The sequence below is a fragment of the Mobula birostris genome, chromosome 12, assembly GCF_030028105.1.
Source record: "Mobula birostris isolate sMobBir1 chromosome 12, sMobBir1.hap1, whole genome shotgun sequence".
Taxonomy (NCBI): Eukaryota; Metazoa; Chordata; class Chondrichthyes; order Myliobatiformes; family Myliobatidae; genus Mobula; species Mobula birostris.
Window position 1 is genome coordinate 77001066 of NC_092381.1, and position 24532 is coordinate 77025597.

Sequence of the window (24532 nt, forward strand, 5' to 3'; positions counted from 1 at the left end):
GCTTTTAATGATTTTTCTTTGAATAATCTGATCTACAGTTCAGAGTTTTTACTGACAACATTTTGGTATTCCTCAATGGGGAAGAAGTCATGTGTAATAGGTCTTGGCAGCAGTAATTCCCAGTGCTATTAACTGCCAGAACTCTGAAACACAGCCAAAAAATGTATCCATTTGTATCAGAATGTTACAACATGTAAAGTTTTCATCCTCTCAAAGATTAAAGGGGTATTGTCTGTGTTCATAATACTGACACACTTCAAATATGAATGTTTCCATTTTGAGGGTCAGACTTGCAGATAGCTTTGATATAACTGTCTGAATTTCATAGTGATGAGAAAAAATATTTATAAAAACTTTAATCCTTTCAAGCCCTTGTTGCTTCAGGCTATTTTATCGCAATAAGCTTGTTTTGCTGAAGACTGTTTTGATTTTATATTGTTATTTTTGAAGTACATCATTTCAGTTTGAAGAAATGATTTATTACAGTGTATCATCAAAATAAATTTTAATGCAAAGTTGGAAAGGTGCTTTCATGGATTGAGCCATCTCTTTGAAATAACTGTATACTGGAATAATATTAAATTGCACAGTCACGATGGAGCCCCAACCATATTTCCTTATGACATTGGAGTGCATTCAGCCCTTCAAATTTATGCTGCTTCACAGAGATTCCTCTTAGTCCCATTCACCATTCTCCCTATTTCCTTGTAATTTGTTCGCTTCCCCTGCCCCCCCATCTCCCCCCAAATACCAATCAATTTCCCTCTCACAGCCCACCTACATGAGTAATTTAGTGGCCAATTAACCCACCGACATGCACATCATTAGGATGTGGGATGACCCAGGCAGTCAGAGGGACAATGTGCAAACACCTCACAGGCAGCAGTCACGACTGGCCTTGGGTAACAGGAGCTATGCAGCCACAACACTGACTGTGGCATCCAGTACTACCCCACAAGTTACAGCACTGCCATTAGCTCTGTACCGGCTAGATCCTTCTGGGTATCCATATCCCATTGCAGCATATTACACACAAGTTCCTCAATCCTGCACCTTCCCGATCTCCTGCATGTATAGTATACCTCAGGCACATTGTGGAAACAGCTTCGTTTGAGCACTCTGCAGAGAAGCCCCTTTGGATGCTTCTCTGAGTTCGATGAGCTGGATAAATGCTCATGGTTCCAACAACTCTGGTGCTATGTTAACATAGCAGTTAGCATGACACTATTACAGTTCAGGACATTGGAGTTCAGAGTGCAATCCCAGCATCCTCTGGTACTTCATCCACGTATAATGTCTGGGTCTCCAACAGGTACTCCCACATTCCAAAGACGTACTGGTTAGTAAGTTAATGGGTCATTGTGAAATATCCTGTAATTAGGCTCGATCAGGGGTTTCCAACCTTTTTTATGCCATGGACCAATACCATTAAGTGTGGCGTGTGGCCAAGTGGTTGGGGCGTTGGACTAGTGATCTGAAGGTCGTGGGTTCGAGCCTCGGCCGGGGCAGTGTGTGTGTCCTTGAGCAAGGCACTTAACCACACAATGCTCCAGTCTACCCAACTGAGAATGGGTTCCAGCAAAAATGCTGGGGGTTAACCTCGCGATAGACTGGCGTCCTATCCAGGTGGGGGGGGGGGGGGTGGAATGAGTCTCATTCTCTCAGTTGCTTCACGCCACGGAAACCGGCATAAGCACCAGCCTGATGGGCCACTAGGCTTGTGACAGACTTTTAAATACCATTAAGCAAGCAATCCATGGACCATGGTTGGGAACCCCTGGGCTAGAGTTAAAAATGGGTGGTTGCTGGTGGCATGGCTCTAAGGACTGGAAAGGCCTATTCCTTGCTGTATCTCTAAATAAAACAAATAATAGACTTGAATCTTTCCACCAAAATTTCTTGGCTCCCATATATTTACCTGAACTGTTAAAATACTGAAATTAGAGAGTGTATATAAAACTAGTTTTATACAATAACAAGGACGTGGCATGGCAGACCAATTGTATAACTACTTTGGTTTGGACTTCACTAAGGAGGACATAAATAATCTTCCAGAAATAGTAGGGGACCGAGGGTCTAGTGAGATGGAGGAACTGAGGGAAATACATGTTAGTAGGGAAGTGGTGTTAGGTAAATCGAAATGATTAAAGGCAAATAAATCCCCAGGGCCAGATGGTCTGCATCCCAGAGTGCTTAAGGAAGTAGCCCAAGAAATAGTGGATGCATTAGTGTTAATTTTTCAAAACTCTTTAGATTCTGGATTAGTTCCTGAGGATTAGAGGGTGGCTAATGTAACCCCACTTTTTAAAAAAGGAGGGAGAGAAACCGGGGAGCTATAGACCGGTTAGCCTGACATCGGTGGTGGGGAAAATCCTAGAGTCAATTATCAAAGATGTGATAACAGCACATTTGGAAAGCGGTGAAATCATTGGACAAAGTCAGCATGGATTTGTGAAAGGAAAATCATGTCTGACGAATCTTATAGAATTTTTTGAGGATGTAACTAGTAGAGTGGATGGGGAGAACCAGTGGATATGGTATATTTGGATTTTCAAAAGGCTTTTGACAAGGTCCCACACAGGAGATTAGTGTGCAAACTTAAAGCAACGGTACTGGGGGTAAGGTATTGGTGTGGGTGGAGAATTGGTTGGCAGACAGGAAGCAAAGAGTGGGAATAAACGGGACCTTTTCAGAATGGCAGGCAGTAACTAGTGGGGTACTTCAAGGCTCAGTGCTGGGACCCCAGTTGTTTACAATATATTAATGAATTAGATGCAGCATCTCCAAGTTTGCGGATGACACAAAGCTGGGCGGCAGTGTTAGCTGTGAGGAGGATGCTAGGAGGATACAGGGTGACTTGGATAGGTTAGGTGCGTGGGCAAATTCATGGCAGATGCAATTTAATGTGGATAAATGTGAGGTTATCCACTTTGGTGGCAAGAACAGGAAAACAAATTATTATCTGTATGGTGGCTGATTAGGAAAAGGGGAGGTGCAACAAGACCTGGGTGTCATTGGGCACCAGTCATTGAAAGTGGGCATGCAGGTACAGCAGGTGGTGAAAAAGGCGAATGGGATGTTGGCATTCATAGCAAGAGGATTCGAGCACAGGAGCAGGGAAGTTCTACTGCAGTTGTACAAGGCCTTGGTGAGACCACACCTGGAGTATTGTGTGCAGTTTTGGTCCCCTAATCTGAAGAAAGACATTCTTGCCATAGAGGGAGTACAAAGAAGGTTCACCAGATTGATTCCTGGGATGGCAGGACTTTCATATGAAGAAAGACTGGATCAACTAGGCTTATACTCGCTGGAATTTAGAAAATTGAGGGGAGATCTTATTGAAACGTATAAAATTCTAAAGGGATTGGACAGGCTAGATGCAGGAAGATTGTTCCCGATGTTGGGGAAGTCCAGAACGAGGGGTCACAGTATGAGGACAAAGGGGAAGCCTTTTAGGACCGAGAGGAGGAAAAACTTCTTCACACAGAGTGGTGAATCTGTGGAATTCTCTGCCACAGGAAACAGTTGAGGCCAGATCATTGGCTATATTTAAGAGGGAGTTAGATATGGCCCTTGTGACTAAAGGGATCAGGGGGTATGGAGAGAAAACAGGTACAGGATTCTGAGTTGGATGATCAGCCATGATCATACTGAATGGCAGTGCAGGCTCAAAGGGCCGAATGGCCTACTCCTGCACCTATTTTCTATGTTTCTATTTTAAGGAAAGCATATTGTAGTCATATTCTATTCATTGTGTCTTTGAAGCCCTACCTTAGATTTGGAAGTTGTGCTCCCCTGCAGAAATGTGGCCCTGGGTAGGCTGATAAATGGCTTCACTTGTCAGCTTTCAGTGAAGAGAAGCCTATGTTTTATGATTAACATGGCCCTGTCTTTGCCAGCACTAGGTCAACCTTTGATATGCTACTTCAGCATCAAAAATGGAATAATACTACTGCTCACTCCCCTATAAGATAACAAGAGAGTCTCTCTGCATTAACTGCATTCCAAGCTCCTGCTGTAATTTCACAACTAATTTACAGACTAAATTAATTTTGTCAAAGTAAGATTTATACACATGCAGGACTTCTCACTTTAACCCTTTTGGGTTGGAGGGATGAAAAACAGCCAGATGCACAAATGCAAGCTTAACATTGTGCCAGCAAGCAGCAGAAATAAAAGACATGAATTCTGACAGATTTATGGATACTTTCATTGTAGATCAGCACTGCAGTGATTTACAATCCAGAATATCTCTAGCCAAACAGCTCCAATACCATTACAACTGACAGAAGCATGACAATATAGTTGATTGCTCAGTTATATCTTTTCACAAAAATAGCAGGACAAATTCTTACCCAAATCAATACTGGACTCTTGACCATCAGCAAAGTGTTGGAAGATATTGCCAATGGTGCTATCAAGTTATGCTCACCAATAATCCTCCCAACACTAGTGCACAGTGTACATTTTCCCCAGGATCACATGGCTCCAAATTCTTCGCAGTGCTTGGTCCAAACATGGCACAGAAATTTGTTTGGAACACAAAGACAGCACTTGACTCAGAGCAACATCAATATGCACCAGAAAAACTGAAGTCAACAGGCATAAAAGAAAATGCATTCCACTGGTTGAAGGCATGCCTCTCACAGCTGAGAATGGTTCTTGAAATTTACTCATCATGGGTCTAGGGTATCATTGGAGGAGTTCCTCATGCAGTGTCCTAGGGCCAAACATTTTCAGGTGTTTAACCAATGTCCTTAGCTCAGTCATACATGGCTGTTCAAGTGGGAATGATCATTATGCAATCAGCAGTCAGTGCAAGCAGCAAGACTTGGCTAATTTTCAGGCATGGACTGATAAGTGACAATTAACGTTTACTCCACAGAAGTGTCACGCATCGACTGTCTCCAACAATACATCAACTCTATTAACATAACTAATCTTAGCATCCTCTGTCTGATTGTTGATAGAAACTACAGAATCAGCTATACAAACACTGCGCACGTTATAGGCTTGGTATCTGTTAGCAAGTGATTCACCTCCTCTCACGTCTATGCCTTTCAATTGTCTACCAGGTACAAGTCCCGATGAGAGCAATGCATCCAGGCCAGTGTTTCCAATTTGTTCGGCACCCTGTCCATTCTAAACAATAATTCCCTTCACTATGGTGTCCACTTCAAAATGTACTGCAGATACTTACCGAAGCTGCTCCCAAACCCTTAAACTCTACCACCAAAAAGGACCATGGCAGCCCCTGTTTGTTCATCCTCCAAGTCCTGCGCCATCCTGAGGTAGATAGTAAAGGCAAATCACCACCAACATTTCTGGAGCAATTGGGATGGGTGGTAAACCCTGACCATTCTAGAGGCGCTCAGATCCTGAAAAATGAATGAAAACAGCGGAAAATACTGGAAACTCTCAGCAGATCGGGTAGCATCTACGGAAAAGAGAAACAGAGTTAACATTTCAGATCAAAAATGTTTAATCAGACCTGAGAAAGATGTAGATTGTTTTCTCTCTTTCCCAATTCTGACAGTGTCTTTGAATTGAAACATTGACACAGTCTCTCTGCAAATGTTGCCTGACCCTTTGAGTGTTTCGAGCAGTTTCTGCCTTTCTCACAGATCTGCAGATTTTTCTTAATATGCCATCTGAAATTTGTAATTATCTGCTGGCTTGATCTAGTTTTAATTACTAAAGTAGACCTTTTTAATGCATCCTACTGAAGAATTTTCAACAGTTATGATGTGGGGTAGAACAAGCCCAATTTTGTCACCTTAGTGTTTTGTAGCTAATCTTAGGTAATATTTTTTCCTTCCCAGCCTTGTAGGTCATTGCTTTGTTTGTATTTAAAAGCTACTCATTGGCTTTAATAATAGTTGATTGTTGATGGATTGCAAACTATAGTGCAAAGATTGTTTATGTTGTTCCCACTCCATGATTTTATGAATTGCTATTAACATTACATTTGGAACCTTGGCTTCTTTTACAGTGTCCTTTGAGTGCAGCCAGCAATGAAAACCACACTCCAGAGAGTCTTTGCAATTTCCATTACATTATCATTTTCTGTCTACCTGACAGAAATATGGGCTTTTGTAATGATTTATTATAATGTATTATGAATAAACATTAAGATTCAAAGAAATTTTCACAACCCTATTTTTTGTGCATTTTATCTTGCACACAACTTACATTTGCATTTCAAGGTGATTCAGAACTATGTATATTATTCAAATAGCTGTTTCATGTTTGAAGTTATTTGATGCATGGGAGGGTCCTTATCATTTGGATCATCTCTAGATTATTTATAGACCATTTTACAATATCTAAATTGAAACTTTCCTGTTTTTAGTTTATTTCTCCATTTTCATAACATATTAAACACGAAGTATTTCATTGGTATACAGCAAGTCTCAATTTGCAACTACTTTTCCAAAACATGCAACCAAGTTATTACAGATTTTTTACTATCTCTCCACCTCCATACCCTTTTCAGTCAGCACATTAACTTGTTAATCAGCATGAATACATCTGACAATGCTTGCCAATATTAATAGATTGGCAATAAATATAATTTGCTCCCATTACATTTCAGAAGAAAATTGCTTACTGTGTTCTACGAAAGAAACACAGATCTAGAATATGAAAGTAGTGCGGCACAAACCATTTAAATGGTAATTTGTTTTCCTCAAGCAGATTTGTGGATAGGTTTTCCTTCATGTGTTTAAACCTACATAGCATCTCATACATTTGCTTTTGAATGTTTGCAATAAAAATCAAAATATCTGTTATGTGATATGAGGTATCAGCCCACTGAGTGTATTCCAGCTCTCTGCAGAGCAATGCAATCAGTTCCATGCCTCCATTTTATCCAGTCCCTTTTGAAACCATTGATCATCTTGGCTTTCACCCCGTACAGAGAAAGTTCTAGGTTATTGTCACTTGGTGTCTTTTTTAAATTCCTTACATAGATCGTGTATATTTTGCCCAAAATTTGCTCATTTCTTCATATGTTTTCGTATGTTCTTCTTTGACTTCGGAAGGCAGCTGTGTAATATTTCCTTGGATCTTGATGAATTTCTGAAAGTCATGCAGATTTGTTAAACAGAACTTAAAGCTAGCAGGATTTCTGGCATCATAGAATGCACAGTAGTTGCTAAGCCTTTTGAGTGAGTATCTAGATGTGATTGTGACTGTAACCTGTAATGTTCACGCTTTTTTCTGTCATGGTTCTATGTTTTTCATAGGTGTGCTTTGGTCTATCTCTTTCTTAGGCTTTAGCTGTCTTGTCCAATTTGAATCAGACACTGAGAAATAGCTATCAAAAAATGGCTTGAGCCAAGCAAATTTAAATGCTAACTGTTAAGCCAAAAATAATCTATACAGTAATTGAGCCACAAGCATGTCAAAGTGGGTTTTCTATAGACTATGTGTTGGTTTCCATGGCAGTGGACTGTATCTGTTCTCTGATCTTGCACCAAGAGGTACATTATGTGAACCTGGGAAGTAACAGTTGCATGTTTTTTTTTAAACTGTTGGTGCTCCAGCTCTGCAGATAAAGATTGTATTCCCTTCTAACTTCAAGAGATTTCTATTTCAGTTGGTACTGAGATTTTTAATTATTTTTTATTTAGAGATACAGCACCCGAACCCACTCTGTCCAATTATACACATGACCAATTAACCTACTAACCATACATATTTTTCACTGGCACAAACCAATAACTGATTCAATATCCATATCCAGTTTTAATATAACAGTTCAAGAGCAAAGCACACTTGCTAATGTGTAATTGTATAGGCTATTCTTTAATGGAAATTAGAACAGGATGAATAAACTTCTTGGGCTTCCAGCCGGGTGCAGATATCGATTAGAACCGATGTTTCAGTGACAAACTCTGCCATCTTCAGATGAAGAGTTTATTTGTCATATATGCTGGGAAAGTACTAGATCCTTTTGTTTTTAGAGCAGAACAGTTAATAGTTTGCTTTCTACTTAATTGGCTATAACTTATTTTTATATTTTTAAATGAAGATAATTTCAGTCATCTTATACATATTTTAAGTAATGACGAGTTTGTTTCTCACATGTTAAGATGGAATCTTCTAAGCTCCCTGTTGACCATTGCTTTGACGACATGGAACATAATCTGTGTTTTTTATTAACATAATACATTGGTTGGATCATTTCAAGTCCTCTTTAGGGAAAAAGAAACAATAGCATTAGAAATATATATGCTGTGAATTGTTAAGAAGAAAATTTTGTGTTTGAATAATTTTCTTATAAATGTTTAATTTCAGGGAGAGCCAATTACATTTTGTGAAGAGAGTTATGTGGCCCATCGAGTCAGCACTATAAAACACTTCCTTCAAAATGCTGTGCAACTTCAACTCTTCAAGCAGGTACAATTAAAACAGGAATTTATTTTAATATGAAAAAGCTGCTGGGGCAATACTATGTACTTGGAGAGGAAAATCCTGCACTGAGAACAGAAAAGGGTCCAAGTTTGGCTGGTGTTGACACAGTCTGAAAAGCCTCATTTTGCTCCATACAGTTATCTTGATCAATATAGGCTGTAGAAATGCTGAAATTGTGCCAAGAAAAAAAGGGAATGAGGTACAATGCTAGAGCTTTCAGGAATGAACACAACAACATACAAATAGTGTTGCCATTGTGCGGGGACTCACCTACACTAGGCTAATGCAGGTTTAAAGATGAAACTTGCAGAAAATGCAATAAAGTAGGACAGATACAAAGAGCATGTCAGGTAGACAAAAATAAATGGATTGCACAAGGAAGAGAAAAAGCTTTAAAAAAATCAAGTTGCAGTTTCAGAAAGAGCACTGATCTGCAAGCTGTTGATGGAAAAATCTGATCGTGATGAGAGTGACAATGAACTGCGTAGCCTTCAGAGTTACGAAGTGAAAACTAACAAGAGACAACCACTATGGCTTACACCAGAAGTGAATTAGTTAAAATGGAATTGGACCCTGGCTCAGCTATTGCAGTCATTTCACAAAATGAGTTTGAACAGTATTTCAAAGATACTGAACTGAAGCCTGCAGATATCCAACTAAGAACTTACACTAGAGAAAAGATAAATCCTGTGGGAATGACATTTGTAACAGTGAAATACAATAACCAATGGGCCACATTGGTCTTGTATGTGGTAAAAGCAGAAGGGCCAACATTGTGGGGCTACTGTGCTCCACCCCTTGAACTCATTACCACTGATCGGGAAGAAACGACAATGAACAAAACAGTGTGAGGTGGTGTTCCAAAAGACAAAAGGAAATGGTGACGTCAGACCCTGTACTTACACATTGTGATCCACCTTATTCTTTGAAGCTTGCCTGTGATGCTTCGCCTTATGGAATAGATGTAATCATGTCACGTGTCATGATGGAAATGAACACCCATACCCTTTGCATTACTGTCTTTCCGCAGCAGAGAAAAATTACACACAGATTGACAGAGAAGCCTTGAGTCTGGCTTGGAGTGTAAAGCATTTCAGCCAGAACTTGTATGGGTGAGAGTTTATCTTCATTACTGCTTTCAACAATTAGTGTCCATTTTCAATCCACAGAAGGGTATTTCACTAACTGCAGCACAAATACAGAGATGGGTTCTTTTTCTTGGAGGACACAATTACAAGATCAAATTCAAGAGGATACCTAATCATGGAAATGCTGATGAATTGTTCTGTTTACCATTGGCAAAGGAAGTACCTGAAAAAATTTACCAAAAAGGATACTCCTCTTGACATATTCTCCCTAATGTAAATCAAAAATCACCCTATTACAGTGGAGATGATCAAAAGGAACACCAGAAAAGGCCCCACACTCTCAGTTCTTCATGTCCACCCAAAATGACTGGAATGTACAGCAGAAATTCTATTTCCCCCATCTTTACCAGCAGCAGAGTGAGCTTGCTCTTGACAGGGGTTGCCTTATGTGGGGATTGACCGTTGCTGTACCATCCAAGCTGAAAGCTTAAGTGTTGGAGGAGCTACATGTCAGTCATCTAGGCAAGGTCAAAATAAAAGCTTTAGCTCATAGCTTTGTCTGCTGGCCTAGGATAGATCAACAGATTGAGCAGCTTGCTCGGGATGCCAACACGTCCAGAGCTGTCGGAACCACTTCCTGCAGTCCCAGAGTCAACTCCTACCACCACCACGGAGGAGGCCTCAGAACCTGAGATTGCTTCACAGTCACAAGTCTCTTCTGCTACCGGTTATATGTAAGACATACATATGAAGGGCATACATCATTATGCCACCACGTCATATGTGCACACCTCAGTAAACATGAAGTGTACATGAGTTATCTCCTGCTCCATGGTTTTCTTTCAATTAGCTTTATGTTTTGGAATTACAAAGCATAACAGTGGCCATTAGGGATCTTCAAAATTATGATGACAGGTGCCAGCCAGACTTTGGGGAGGATGCTTCCACTTCTTGGGAGGGATCCTAATTATGACTTTCATTAATAACTCCAATAGGGAATTCAAGAGGAATTCTTTGTCGAGAGTGCGGTTTAAATTTGGAGCACAGAGTAGTTGAGGCAATTAGCTTCATGGGTAGATAGATAAATGCTCAAGGGAGAAGTTCTTTGTGGGTAGAGATCACATCGCTGTTCAGAGAAAGACTAGGACTTGCAGAACTTGTGGGTGGAATGTGAAGTTGGCTCACTGCTTTACCTCTCGCATCTGTCAACCCTGAGGAACTAAGGAGGCATAAGCCTCATGGTATTTGGTGGGTGGAGGGTGTGTTACCTGTGTACTGCAATTAGTTTTCAAAGCATCTCTGAAAAATACTACATCGAATTTGTGATTGTTTCCTCGAGCCATGTTTCTCTACATATTCTCCTTCCCTGAGTTATTCTCAATTTGAGTTTTCTGGGGTGTATAACTCCTTTAGAGGTATCAGTCTGTCAGTACATTTTTCTCTCTAATGATCTAAAACACTCCACCTCAATTCTGTTTGCATTATAATGAAGTACAAAGAAGCCATTTTGAACCATTGTCTCTCAGCTGAGTCTTCAGAGGAGTATCTAATTAATCTCTCTTCCTCTTATTTTCTTCACAGTTCTATTATACTTCTGTTCCTCTCTCAAAGCTATTTATCCAAACTTTTGCAAGTTGTCAATGAACCTGCTTCCACCATTAAAATCACAACTGGCAGCTATTGTTCCTAATCTACCCTGGTTCATATGCTAATCACTTTGAAACTTAATCTTCTGCTTAATGCACTTTTTGTAATTTAAAGTAGTTTGTTCCTCTTTCATCTTCAAAAATACTTCATCATTATCAAACCTCTTCCAAATATTCTCTGATGCAAAGGGGGCAATCTTCAATTCTCCACCTAACTGAGATTCCTCATCAAACTCGTATCCGGATCTATTTCTTGTGTGTTGACATTTTTTAAATTAAGAGCTTTTAATTTTCTCTAAAATTCCATAAACACCAGTTTTAGAAAATTATGGGTACTGGAGCAGATCATTCCATTATTTGGATATCCTTCTACACGTTTTTGTCTTTCGGTGATGTTTTCCTGACACTCAAGAAGAAGTGTGGAGGTTGTGGAGGGCGGTAAGAGAAGGGAATGGTCATGCTGATGCTGAGGACCTAAATTACTATCTATAACATCTGTCTTGTGTTGTTGAGTCATTCTTAGGACATAAAATTGTCCTCCACAATATCCACAACTCTGTGCATGAAACTTCCCTTCTTATGTTTTTGATTTAACTCTACTCAGCATTTCTGAATCATAAGGCCAAATAGTTTTACACCACTTTTCAAAAGTTGTTATTCACATCTTCGTTCTTGCGTGTTTGCTAACTGATTATCAAATGCATTAACAGATGAGTATTACCTCATTTTGAGAGGTAAATATGTACTGAGTAAGTTGTTGTACAACATCTGTTTAGACATCGATAATTTGTCTCGTGTTGTAAGTTGATGTGATTTAGTAGTATGTGGAGAATGACAATGAATCAAGTGCTATCTCATGGCAGAAGAATTTCTTGAGTTTTCAGAGCGATAGCAGCCAGCACTTCAAAGACACTTCAGCTCTGTGGTAGCTCAGTTGTCTTTATCTTATTCTGCTCAACGTGAAATCCAATAAAATACGCTGATCTGACCATGAACCAAGGCCTTTCTTCTTGGAAAAGGGCCCATTTAAAATAAGTAGGACTTTGTCCAAAAAAGTTATAGAATATCTGCCTGGTTTCTATCATTTGTATGCCATTTTCTTCTGCCATTGTTTTGATTTTTCAGGAATTTAGCTTATTTCATATTAGCAACTGAACTCACAGCATCAGCTTACCAATGACTGCAGTACATCTACATTCAGTATGAGCAGTCCACTTCACATTTAGCTTCTATTTGAATCTTCCTTGATATTTGGGATAATTTTACTCTATTTCTTTCACTGTCAAAGAAATATTTTTCACCATAAGTAAAGTAAATGGTCACGGTCCTTTTCCCAGGGTAAGGGGGTGTAGAAGTGAAGAGCATCGATTTAGGGTTGGAAGGAAAAGAGTTAAAGGTGACCTTAGTTGTACATTTTACACATAAAAGGTGTTTGATATATGGAACAAGCTGCCAGAGAGCATAATTGTGCCTGTCTCTACCGTAACTTTTAAAGACATCTGGATAAGTGCATGGATAGGAAAGGTTTGGAGCAGGGTTTCCCAACCTTTTTTTATGCCATGAACCCCGACTATTAACAAGGCGTCTGTGGACCCCAGGTTGGGAATCACTGGTTTAAAGGACCTGGTCCGAACGCAGGGAAGTGGAAATAATTCAGGGTATCAGTTAGGTTGGGCCAAAGGGCCTGTTCTCAGTTCAAGTTTAATTGTCATTCAACCATACATGAATACAGCCAAGTGAAATGGCATTATTCCAGGGCCAAGGGCAGCACACAATACCGGCTGTCACACACAGCACAAATCACATATAGCACACATACAGTAAGATAGCAAGCACGTAGAAGATCGGTAAGATACAGTCACACAAAAAAATATATAGTCCAAGACCCTGAGTCCAAGAATGTTGCAAAAATCTGCAGTCAAGCACAATACGGCTTGTCTTCTGCCGAGAAAACACTAGGGGACAACACTGGCTCCAACTTGGATGTCGCGCCACATTGCCTCCTCCAATGGAGCGCAGCGTCACTGATGCCTCTTCCCTGAGCGGCTGTAAACAGATGATACTGCAGCTTGAGGCCTAGTCCCCACTACGAATGAGGCCACGCAGCTCCCCGTCACCTGTCGATAAATTAGTGAATCGGACTTGCAGCATCCCGCATTAACAGTGTCCAACAGGGTCTCATGATCACAAGAGAAGCGACTTAGACTGATCACTTGCTGTTGAACTGCAGACCTGCTTCACACACCAATGCCTCTGATGCAGCACGATCCTCACCAAGACCAGCTCCTTCAGTTTCTCTGCCAACGGGCAACTCACTAACGGGGTAGACCTACAGTACTTTAAGTTCTTAATGTCCAGCAGGGTCTTGCGATCATTAAAAAATATGTTTAAAAAGGAAAATACACCTTTGATTGACCCCATAGCAGCTGCTGTGATTGTACACGCTGATATCTTACTGTATGCTCTGAACACCCTGTGCTGTATGACTTGTGAAATCTATGAATCTATTTCCATTGATTATGCTAATGCCAGTCAGTCAAAAAGAACAGCTACTTTCTGGCCTAAATGTTTTTAAATGGTGATTGATGCTATCAAACTGCAACAAGATGATTGGAGGCTTTTTTAAATGTTCTGTAAATTTTGAAGGGTTTATCATGAAATAGGTTGAAATCTTTTGGAATTGTACATATTATTTAATGAGATCTGATCATCTGAAAAAGTTATGAACTGAATTAGCAATACAAGGCTATATATTTTAACATGCTCTTATAATACTTGCAAATTAAGTTGTCTGGTACAAAGACTTGAGATTTTGAATTTTACCTCCCAAGAAATGACCTGTGTTTTCTTTGTTTCTCATGCTGGGGCGTGAAAAAGAAGGCAACACCGCAGACAAATTCTGTTAACTGAAGTTGGCTTCAAACATTCAACATTAGACCAAAAGCATACATTTCATCTGAATACTCCATAACGTAGTAATATTGATTTGTATTTTCTGTGGGATTTGTAGGCGTTAACTAAATTTTTGTGTAAGAAAACCAACAGTTTGAGTTCCCTTCGCTTGAAAGCTAAACTCAAAGGAGTTTTGTTTTGTAAGTTCCAGACAGTAAACTTTTAAAGCTCTGTCCTGAAGTATGCTAAAATCTTTCAAAGTTGTGATTTTTTTTACGATAGTTTGAGCCACAAGGCTGCCAAAGGGGATTTTCTTTAGGCTATGTATTGGATCCAATGGCAATGGGCTATGTCAGTTTTCTGATGTTTCACAAATAGTTGCATTGTGTGAACCTGACAACTGACCATTGGACTTGTTCTTAAACTGTTAGTGCTCCAGCTCAGCAGATAAATTGTGTTCCTTCAGATAAGCATGCATAGCAGGAGGCTAAAATCTTCCCAATTTTAGCTGCATTTTTCCCATCCGTCAAAGGTCGATTCTTGTATTCACGCAAGAGCTAGCTGAGAATAACTAACTGTCCATGGACCATTGATTCATCCTCAAGCCCTCCCCGATCACAGAACACTGTTTCCGTGTGAAACTCGATGATGCTAATCAGGGAGTGGGATTGCTCTATGAGCTAGCGTTAACCTGATGATTTGAAATGAATCTTGTAATATGCAGTGTAAACAAAAAAATGAATATGTTTTGGTTTTCCTTTTTAAGATGAACTAAATTGGAATAATCTAACTCACCCACTACTTACGTTTTTTATTTCTTTCCAGTTTCTTCACTGAATCTTGCACTTTTTATCTTTTAGTTTATTGATGGCAGATTGGAAAAATTAAATGCAGGGAAAGGATTTTCTGATATTTTTGAAGATGAGATCACTGCTGGAGGCTATAGTGGAGGTAAGAACATAAAAGTATATATCTTCATTATTAATATTTTAGAGATGTTCTAGTTTTATACCCCTTGAGATTGTCACATTTCAAATGACACAAATCCACCCACCTTCCCTTTTTCTTGGTCTAGGTTAATGGCTGATCTGGCCATTGATCAGTCACTAGATCACTGATTTTGTTCGAGGTGACTTGATTTTGTTTTGTTGGGATAGTGATTGCTTTCAAATGCTGACATTATTGTAGAAGAGCACTGTGATTTTGGATTACTTGCTCAGTTTTGTGCACTAATTCAGGAATAGGCAGTGGGTGTTTATGAACATTATAGAATAATCGGGGTCAGAGTAATGTTGTAGCATTTGTATATAAAATGGAGAGGGGGAGGTTTTGGTCTTAACTGAAAGGTGAGATTTTTAAATGACTTTTGGAAACTTTGTTTTCATACTTAGAAAGGAAAATGAATCATATTCTTGAAACAGCCCCATATTTCCTCTAAATTTTGAAAATATGAACATTAACTTACCAGAAAGAAATATTAATCTATTTTTCTTCGTAATTTCACTGTTCTGCTTATCCTTGGTATTCGTTTGGGTTAATCCTCTGTGAACTGATTTCAATGCATTAATAGCTGTAATAATGGATTTTTTCCCCCAAATTAATCCACAGGAAGTTCGAAATCTTATCAGCAATGGATCTGCACAGTCAAGGTGAGACTAGGTACACCTTCTTTTGATTTTATGCCCTTATTCTGATTCTGATTCTAATTCCGATTTTTTTTCTTTGCAGAAAGGTGGAGCTCTAATAAATACAGTAATGACAAAAGCAAATCCTGCAATGAAAACAGCATACAAATATGTAAGTCTCTTCATGGAATACCTGCAGCTAAATGTGAGGATGTAAGCATGCTACCCACAAAGTGGGGCATTTGACGCGAGTCTTGCTGAAGAACAAAATGATCCTTAACTTTAAATGTGCCACAGTCCCTGATCACTTTGGTTGTTAAATCTCTATTTTCTTTTTCCTCAGATGTGTAATATCTGAAGGTGTGTCCCCAACACCCTATTTTACAGAGAGGTCCAAATATTTGTCTGGAAGCAGATACTTCATGTTTGGTAGCTGTTTCCTTTCTCTGTGCAAAGTAAAGCTGAGGGCATCGTGGTTGATGTTCCCATTCTCTGTTGATGATGTCATTAGCAACACTTTCAGTACGCTGGATGAACTCAGCAGGTCGGGCAGCATCAGTTAGAAACGATGAGTTTCTTTGATTTTTTGTTGTTTTGTTGCTTCGATCACAGCATCTGCAGATTATTTTGTGTTGGTGATGTCATTAGATGACGGCTTCCAAGTTGCCCCTAGCCAACTGTTCCATATCAGTTTATCATCTTTGAATTTTATTGAAATTGAAGTGCAAATTACAATCAAAATTGTGTTCTAATTTGGAAGTATAGTTGTGATTAATCATTCCATTTACTAATCTGCATAATAATACTTAATCTTTCATAAAGCACTGAAGTCAGATAACATTTCATCCACTTGTGTGATTTCAGCCCTTGCTTCATATACTTAATGCAGCAATTATAACATTGTCTTGGTCTGTACAGCTTTTTATTGACTTACGATATATGGGCATCATTGGCAAGGCTAGTGTTTCCTGCCTATCCCTAATTACACTCAAGGCAGAAGTACTGACCTGGTGTCTTGAACTGCTACTGGCCTCCTTGTGAAGGTATTGCCATGGTACTGCAGAATCATGGTCTCTGTATTTTAGATACATTGTTGTTGAAGGTGATATACCTCCCACATCAGGATAGAGTGTATCATGGGACACACCAGCAAGTGGGCCATCCTCATGTTTGAGATTTTATTTTTCTTGGTGGCTGAGGTTACAGGTTCAGGGAGGTATTATCAGAGTAGCCTAGGCAAATAACTGCAGAACAATTTGTAGATGGTGCACATTGCAGTCACTCTGCACCTTTGGTGGAGGCAGTAAGTGCTTGTGGTGATGGAGGAAGTGCCAGTCAAGTAATTTGCTTTGACCTGGATGATGATAAGTTCGTTGAAAGCTGTTGGAGATTCATGATCTAGGCAAGTGAAGATTACTCTGTCGCATCCCTGACTTCTGCCATCCAGATGGTGGAAAGGCTTTGATTATTCGGGAGATAAATCACACAACCAAGGGTACCCAGCTGCAGTGGTTTTGTGTTGAGTTGAATCTATTTTCTGGTCAATAGTGCCTCTAGAATGGTAGGGACTCAGCATGAGTAATACAGATAAAGGTCAAGCAATGTAAGTGAAATTCAGTGTCCATCACTTTAAGGTGCAAATATTACTTGCCACATCTCAGTCCAGTCCTGAACTTGTCCATCTGTTTATTCAATTTCCGATGAGCTGAAAAGGGAAATGGACATTCCTGATTTTGAAAATGACCTTCCTTCTATCATGAAGTCACTTGCATGATCTTCAGCAAGCATTTATACTTGTGATCATATACTAAGGAATTTGATGAAGCAGCTAACGATGGATGGGCCTGTGAACTCCTGCTGTGACGTCATGGGGCTGAGATGATTGACCTCCTAATGATTGACACAATAGAAACTGGGTTTGCCACGAACAGTTATGTGATATTGTATATCTAGTTTACTAACTTTGACCAGTACGATTCAAAATATCTAAAAAGACTTAAAAATGTATTGAACCTTTTTGTAGCATCAATGGCATGCACAAATCAGTTTGCAATCTTTTGTAACATCCATTAATGCCTTTACATGAAGTAAAAATTATCATTCCCTGCCTCACAACACTTTGCGAATATTTCCACCACAGGACTGCAGTGATTGAAGAAAGTGATACAATGCCACCCACAATCATATCCCCTGAAAGAGCTGGAAAAAAATTGGAAAGCATCCCAAAGGGCTCACTATGATGATTAATTTGCCAAGGGAGTTAACCAATCACCGAGCTATTTTCAGCTTGATATTTGAGACGAGCAATCCAGCTGCAAAACCTCAGTTTAGGGTGGAAGTGTTCCAGTGCAGGTGCCTCAAGCTTGTCACAGGATCACAGGACGTGTCGAGTGGTTATTTGGCCCACAGGATGCATGCCTGCTCTAAGCATAGGCAACCCAATCAGCCCTACTCCCTCACATACCACCCATGGCCCTGCAAATGTTCTGCTTTCCAAATGCTATCCAGCTGTCCTTTGAATGCAACAAAGGAATTTGCCTCCACAACCACTTTATACATTGCAATCTAAGCTCTAGCTCCTCACTCTGTAAAAATATTTTTTCTTGTTTTATTTCTGGTTCTTTTGCCAATGATCTTTCTTCTGTGTCCCTTGGTTCTTGACTTTACCACCACTGGAAACTGTTCCTCTCTATCTGCTTCGAGATTTTAAACTTCTCTCTCCAATCCTCTTGCAATTTTCTCGAGCCCTAAATTTTCCAGTGCACCTTCATAGAAAGTGGGATGACGGGCATTCCTTATCTCTGGAATAATTTGAAATGTGTCTTTTTCCACACTCGCTGAAATCCTCAGGTCTTTCCTAAAGTGCGGTATCCAGAAACGGCACAATGCTTGAGTTCTGGCTGAACCAAAGACAAAGGTGACTTTCATGCTACTTTATCTAATTCCCAGGAAATTGCACTGGGAAAATTTTGTATCAATATATTGGAAAAAAACTCATAGTTAAAATTTCAATTAGTTCATGATAGCCCTATTTATGACTTAATAGCTTAAAAGCACCAAAAATTCTTGGCCCTGATTTTGCAATGAAAGTAATGACAGGGCCAACATTGCCTGCCTTTTTGAAGGATTAAATCAAACAGCAAATTTCCATGTTTACATTTGTGCATTTAAACATGGAAATACAGATGTTGTGTTTCAACTGATACACATCCTCTTGAGCAGGGATTCCCAAACATTGTTATTTCATGGAGCCTTATCATTAACTGAGGTGTCCATGGACCCTAGATTGGGAACCTGTGCTCTGGAGGCTGAGCTGAGGAAGTGTCTCACCAATAGATTGCACTTTAAAATCAATTTAATCACTATTGAGTTATGACTGTAAGTCACTGGTTGCTCAATAGGTATAACCAAAAAAATGGGACTAGTGCATTGAGGAGCAAGGAAAATTTTTATTACATTATTCCTTACAATTGCTAACAACCACTGGTATGAAAATATTACAAACGTGGGGTCTCTTTCCTTTACAATTTAGTTGGCATTGAACAGTAAATGATTGTTTGATATTTTTGATGCATTTCCCTCTTTTTCCATCTGCATTCCTCAAAAACAATCTGAACAGGTAGGAAGACAAAGGGAAATGCATCAAACCAACTGAATTCTCTGAATTCTCAAACCAACAACAGACTGCTGGAATTGCTCAGTGGGTCAAGTAGCATTTGTGGAGGCAAAAGGCAGCTTACACCTTTTTCTGCATAGATGCTGCTTGGCCTGTTGAGTTCCTCCTGTGCTTTGTTTATTGTTTTCAATATCATTTGCAAAGTCTCTATCCTCACAAAAGTGGTATTGAACTTAAATATTGCACTTCAGCAAAGCAAATACCAAATGGAAATGAAATAAATTTTTTATATTTAGTCAGCAATTCAAAACACAGTGTGATCAGTTTCAGAACATAAGCAACTTTCAGTTGCAAGGAAAAGTTTGTGAACCCTTTTCAATTACCTGGTTTTCTGCATTAATTATTCATAAAATGTAGTTTAATCTTCATCTAAGTCACAATAATAGACAAACACAATCTGCCTTAAACTAATAACACACAAACAATTGTAATTTTCATGTCTGTATTGAACACATTGTTTAATCATTCACAGACTAGGCTGGAAAAAGTATGTGAACCTATATATTTAATAACTAGTAGTACCTCCTTTAGCAGCAATAACCTCCACCAAATGTTTCTTGCAGCTGCTGATCAGACTTGCACAATGGCGAGGAGGAATTTTAGACCATTCCTCCATACAAAACTGTTTCAGTTCATCAATATTTCTGGGACTCCTTGCATAAGCAGCCCTCTTTGGGTCATGCCACAGCATCTCAATTGGGTTAAGGCCTGGATTGTGACTTGGCCATTCCAAAACACAAATCTTCTTTTTAAACCAATCTGTTGTGGGTTTACTCTTGTATTTTGGATCATTGTGTGGTTGCATCATCCATTTTCTGTTAATCTTCAGATGACGGACTGCCACCCTGATATTCTTCTTTAAAATGTCTTGATACAATTTTGTATTCATTGTTCCCTCAACGATTACAAACTGTCAAGTCAGGAATGGTGTGAGTAAGTGGGTGGGCCCCATGTCTAAGAAAGGATGTGCTGGCATTGGAGAAGGTTTGGAAGAGGTTCTTGAGAATAATCTTGATAGTAAAAGGGTCAGCATAAAAGGAGCATTTGATGGCTCTGGGCTTGTACTCACTGGAGTTTAGAAGATTGGGGGGGGGGGTGCGGAATCTCAATTGAAACATATCGAATTATGAAAAGCCTAGATTGAGTGGAGAGGATATTTCCTTTAGTGGGAAAGGCCAGGGCACTTCAGAACAAAGTTGAGCAGGAATTTCTTTAGCCAGAGGGTGGTGAATCTGAGGATTTCATTGCCACAGACTGCTGTTGTGTTATATTTAAAGCAGAGGCTGATAGGTAAGGGCATCAAAGGTTACAGGGACAAGACAGGAGAGTGGGCTTGAGAGTGAAAATAAATCATCCCTGATTGAATGGGCGGAGCAGACTCGACAGGCCAAATGGCCTAATTCTGCTCTGAGGTTTTATGGTCTTATTTAAACCACATGCTGAGGCTTTATATGCAGCAATCCAGTGAGATACATTCTTTCAACCTCCATGTGCAACTGTTCACACCAGGAACTGAGGTCAAGAGGGTCGAAAGTTTCAAATTGCCGGAGGCACAATCGAGGAGCAGTTAGCATAACAGTATTACAGTGCCAATGGCCTTCAGTCTTGCCACTTTGTGTCAGGAGTTTGTATGTTCTTCCTGTGGTCGTGTAGGTTTCCTCCCACATTCCAAAGACACATGGGTTAATAGGTTAATTAGACACATGGGTGTAATTGGGCGGCACAGACAGTTGGGCCGAAGGGCCTGTTACTGTGCATTATCTCTAAACAAAAAAAGTTCTAGGCCCTGAGGCAACAAAGCAGCCCCAAACCATGATGCTGTTTCAACTATACCTCACGGTTCTGAAGAAGTTTTGATGTTGGTGTGCAGTGCCCTTTTGCTTCCAAACATAGCGGTGTGCATTTCTGCCAAAAAGTTTAACTTTTCTCTCATCTGTCTACACCACATTATCCCACAAGTGTTGTGGAACATCCAGGTGGTGCTTTGCAAACTTGAGATGCAGCAATTTTTTTTTGGAGAGCAGTGGTTTCCTCTGTGGTGTCCTTCAATGAACACCATTCTTGTTCAGTATTTTTCTTTTAATGGACACATAAACAGACTTTAGCAAGTTCTAGAGATTTCTGCCAGTCTTTTCCTGTTACCCTTGGGTTCTTTTTCACCTCCTTCAGCATTGCACATTCTGCTGCTAGGGAGAGTAGCAACGGTACTGGGTTTCCTCCATTGGCTGACAATTTCTCCTACCGTGGACTGATGAATACTCAGGTCTTTAGAAATGTTTTTGTTGCCTTTTCCAGCTTCATGTATCTCTACAATTCTTCTAAGGTCCTCTGAAAGTTGTTTTGATCAGGGCATGGTGTGCGTAAACAGATCTTCTTTGAGAAGAGCAAGTTCTGTCAGTAATTGACCTTGTGTGTTTTTTTATATAGGGCAGGGCACCCCTACAACCCACAGATCTAATCTGATCTCATTGATTGGAACACCTGACTCCAAATAGCTGTTGTAGAAGGCATTACCCCCAGAAATTCACATACTTATTTTGAACCTAGACTGTGATTGTTTAAATGATGTACTCAGTATTGATGAGAAGTACAATTGTTTGTTATTAGTTTAGCAAATTGTGTTTGTCTATTACTGTGACTTAGATAAAGATCAGAGCACATTTTATAATTAATGCAGAAAAACAGGTATTTGCAAAGGGTTCGCAAACTTTTTTTTGCAACTGTAGCTTGTGGTAATATTTCATCTGAAAGCCCTGATAAGTTAAGGTGTGGTAGAGGACAAGCAATCAGATTTCTTCTTTACCATTGTTCAAATTTCACAATGGCAGCAAAGAATTTCAATTCAAGTAATCAACAAAAGAACTAATATTAGTAAAGGTGGTATTGGTGACCGACCATGCAATTGCAGGATTGTCATAACAATCTAACTTTGTTTCAGACAAGGAAATCTTTTCTATCCGGTTAGGCTTTATGTTAGAGCCGCCTTTGGGATTGACGGCTATTTGGGATATTTAGGTAGGGGTCACAAATCCTGGCATTGGCAGCTATATCCACATCCTGTGAATAAGTAAATGCATTTAAAGGATTAAAGAAAGCCATCCTCAGTGAAAATAATTGGTTTTAATACCTGATGGCATCTCTAAAAGAAAATTATTATGAACTATTCATAAGAAGAAAATTTTATTACATTTAAAAGGAATGCTTCCCTCCCCCCACCTTTCTATTTTGGCGTCATCCCCTTTCCTTTCCAATCCTGAAGAAGGTTCTCGACCCAAAATGTCGACAGTTTATTCATTTTCATAGATGCTGCCTGATCTGCTGAGTTCCTCCAGCATTTTGTGTGTGTTGCTTTGGATTTTCAGCATCTGCAGACTTTCTCATGTTTATGGTTTGCTGTATAAAACATTTTCTTTTCTTCAAGGCTAAGAATCAGGCTAAGATGGGGATCAAAGAAGTGAAGAGCATGTTAAAGCAGAAGGTACATAACATATCTCACTTCACTTACGTTGTATTCTTTGAAATATCTAAAGCAAGAAAGTTGCAAGAGACATCGTCTGTTAATGATTTGTGAAATTTGCTTAGTTCTTTGTTCAATAACATGCATTTTTCATACTGACCCTCAGGCTATCATGATCTGCTATTGTCTCATGCAGTGGCTGAATGATCCTTTTTTTGTTTGCATATTTTATTACAGAAATATTGATGTCCCAAATATTGCTTGGAACATAACGTGCATTTTAATGAAGATGATTGTTTTGATATTGCAGTTGATGCTTTAAATGTCTAATTGGCACTGAAATCATAGCCAACTCACGTGTAAAGTTTGCTTAGATTTATATCAAACAGACTACCAGCAGAGTTAAAATGTAAAATCATTTTTTGTTAGCAACAAAGTGTAGATTAAACAGAGCACAGACCGATACTGTGTTCCTAGACTCATTGCAAATTCATATTTGGGGAAAAAAGTCTTCCTTGTTGAGAGAGATTTGGTGTTGGGTGGTGAAGAAAATAGTTTTTCACTTATGATATTTCTATCATCAAATTGAATTGAACTGCAGCCATTGGATTTACTGTTTTACACAGGAAGCAAATGAAGATGATGACTTGGATTACAACAAGACTGCATCTCCAAACCTACAAAGGCGATCGAACTCTGATATTTTGAAGAACAGGCTTCCAGCCACTAAACGTAAACAGGTAAGGAACGGAATTGGACTAACTTTTGTGGAATATCCACTTTATTTGCTATTTCTGTCCTGATTTTTTAGTGACTTTCATTTCATATTATTATTTCAATACATTAATGTTCAAGACACATTTTAACAAATAATATCAATGTGGAGTATTTGTAGTTACAACCAACTTCAGAAAAATCCTCCAAAATGCTTCAAGCAATATTGTAAGATGGATGGCAAATGTGAAATACTGCTACAGCTGTCTGTGGACTTTCCATGGGGTGTTACAGTGGAACACTGTATAAATCAGAGAACCAAAAGAGACGATGTCCACTGTCCAGCAAATTGTACTCTTAAGTGAACAGAGCAAGTAGCTATGCAACTTAGTCAGCTAGATTGAGGAGTTGTTTTCTGTACTTCAACCAGAAAATGGTGGCTGAAATATTTATATGCATGAAGCAAAACTCTGAAGGAAAGAAGACTGGAGTGAGAGAGTAAACAAGCATTCTTTGCAATAATGTCTGCACTTGAAATGCACGATTTATAAACTGCTTTGGGATATTAAAGATGCTATAGAAACCGAAAGTTTTAAATTGCCAACAATAATTAAAATCTGAAAGTGGGAGACTTAGCATAGTAAAATAGTAGTGATAATATGACAAAGCACAGAAAGAGACTAACAAATGTTAGTTCTAGAAATCTAAATTTTAACCGAATTTTGCAATTTCTTAGCAGGTCAAGGGACATCTGTAGACAACAAAATGGAGTTAACTTACCAGTTTCATTAGATTTTTCTTCAGAACTGAAACACAAACTGTTTCCCTCTCCATAGGTGTTACCTAACCTGCAGACTACTTTCAGAATTGGTAGCATTATGTCTTTCAGGTATACTATGTAGTTATCCTGAGCTAGTGCTGCTCTTATAGTTGCATTTTCCTTAGCTTGAAATGTCAGATTGACTCAGTTATACCACTCCCTTGCCTGCACTGGAGAATCATGTGCTAAACCCACT

The 24532-nt window shown here is 39.2% G+C and overlaps 1 protein-coding gene across 2 annotated transcripts in view; it reads left to right on the top strand.

Moving 5' to 3' along the window:
• dennd1b (DENN/MADD domain containing 1B) overlaps positions 1-24532 on the top strand; it is a 333534-nt gene that overhangs the window by 271475 nt on the left and 37527 nt on the right. For both annotated transcript variants that reach the window (XM_072274177.1, XM_072274178.1), the window contains 6 exons: positions 8302-8403; positions 14905-14995; positions 15653-15693; positions 15773-15841; positions 22767-22823; positions 23429-23542. In XM_072274177.1, the coding sequence (XP_072130278.1) occupies positions 8302-8403; positions 14905-14995; positions 15653-15693; positions 15773-15841; positions 22767-22823; positions 23429-23542 (474 nt within the window). The remainder of the gene's footprint in view (positions 1-8301; positions 8404-14904; positions 14996-15652; positions 15694-15772; positions 15842-22766; positions 22824-23428; positions 23543-24532) is intronic.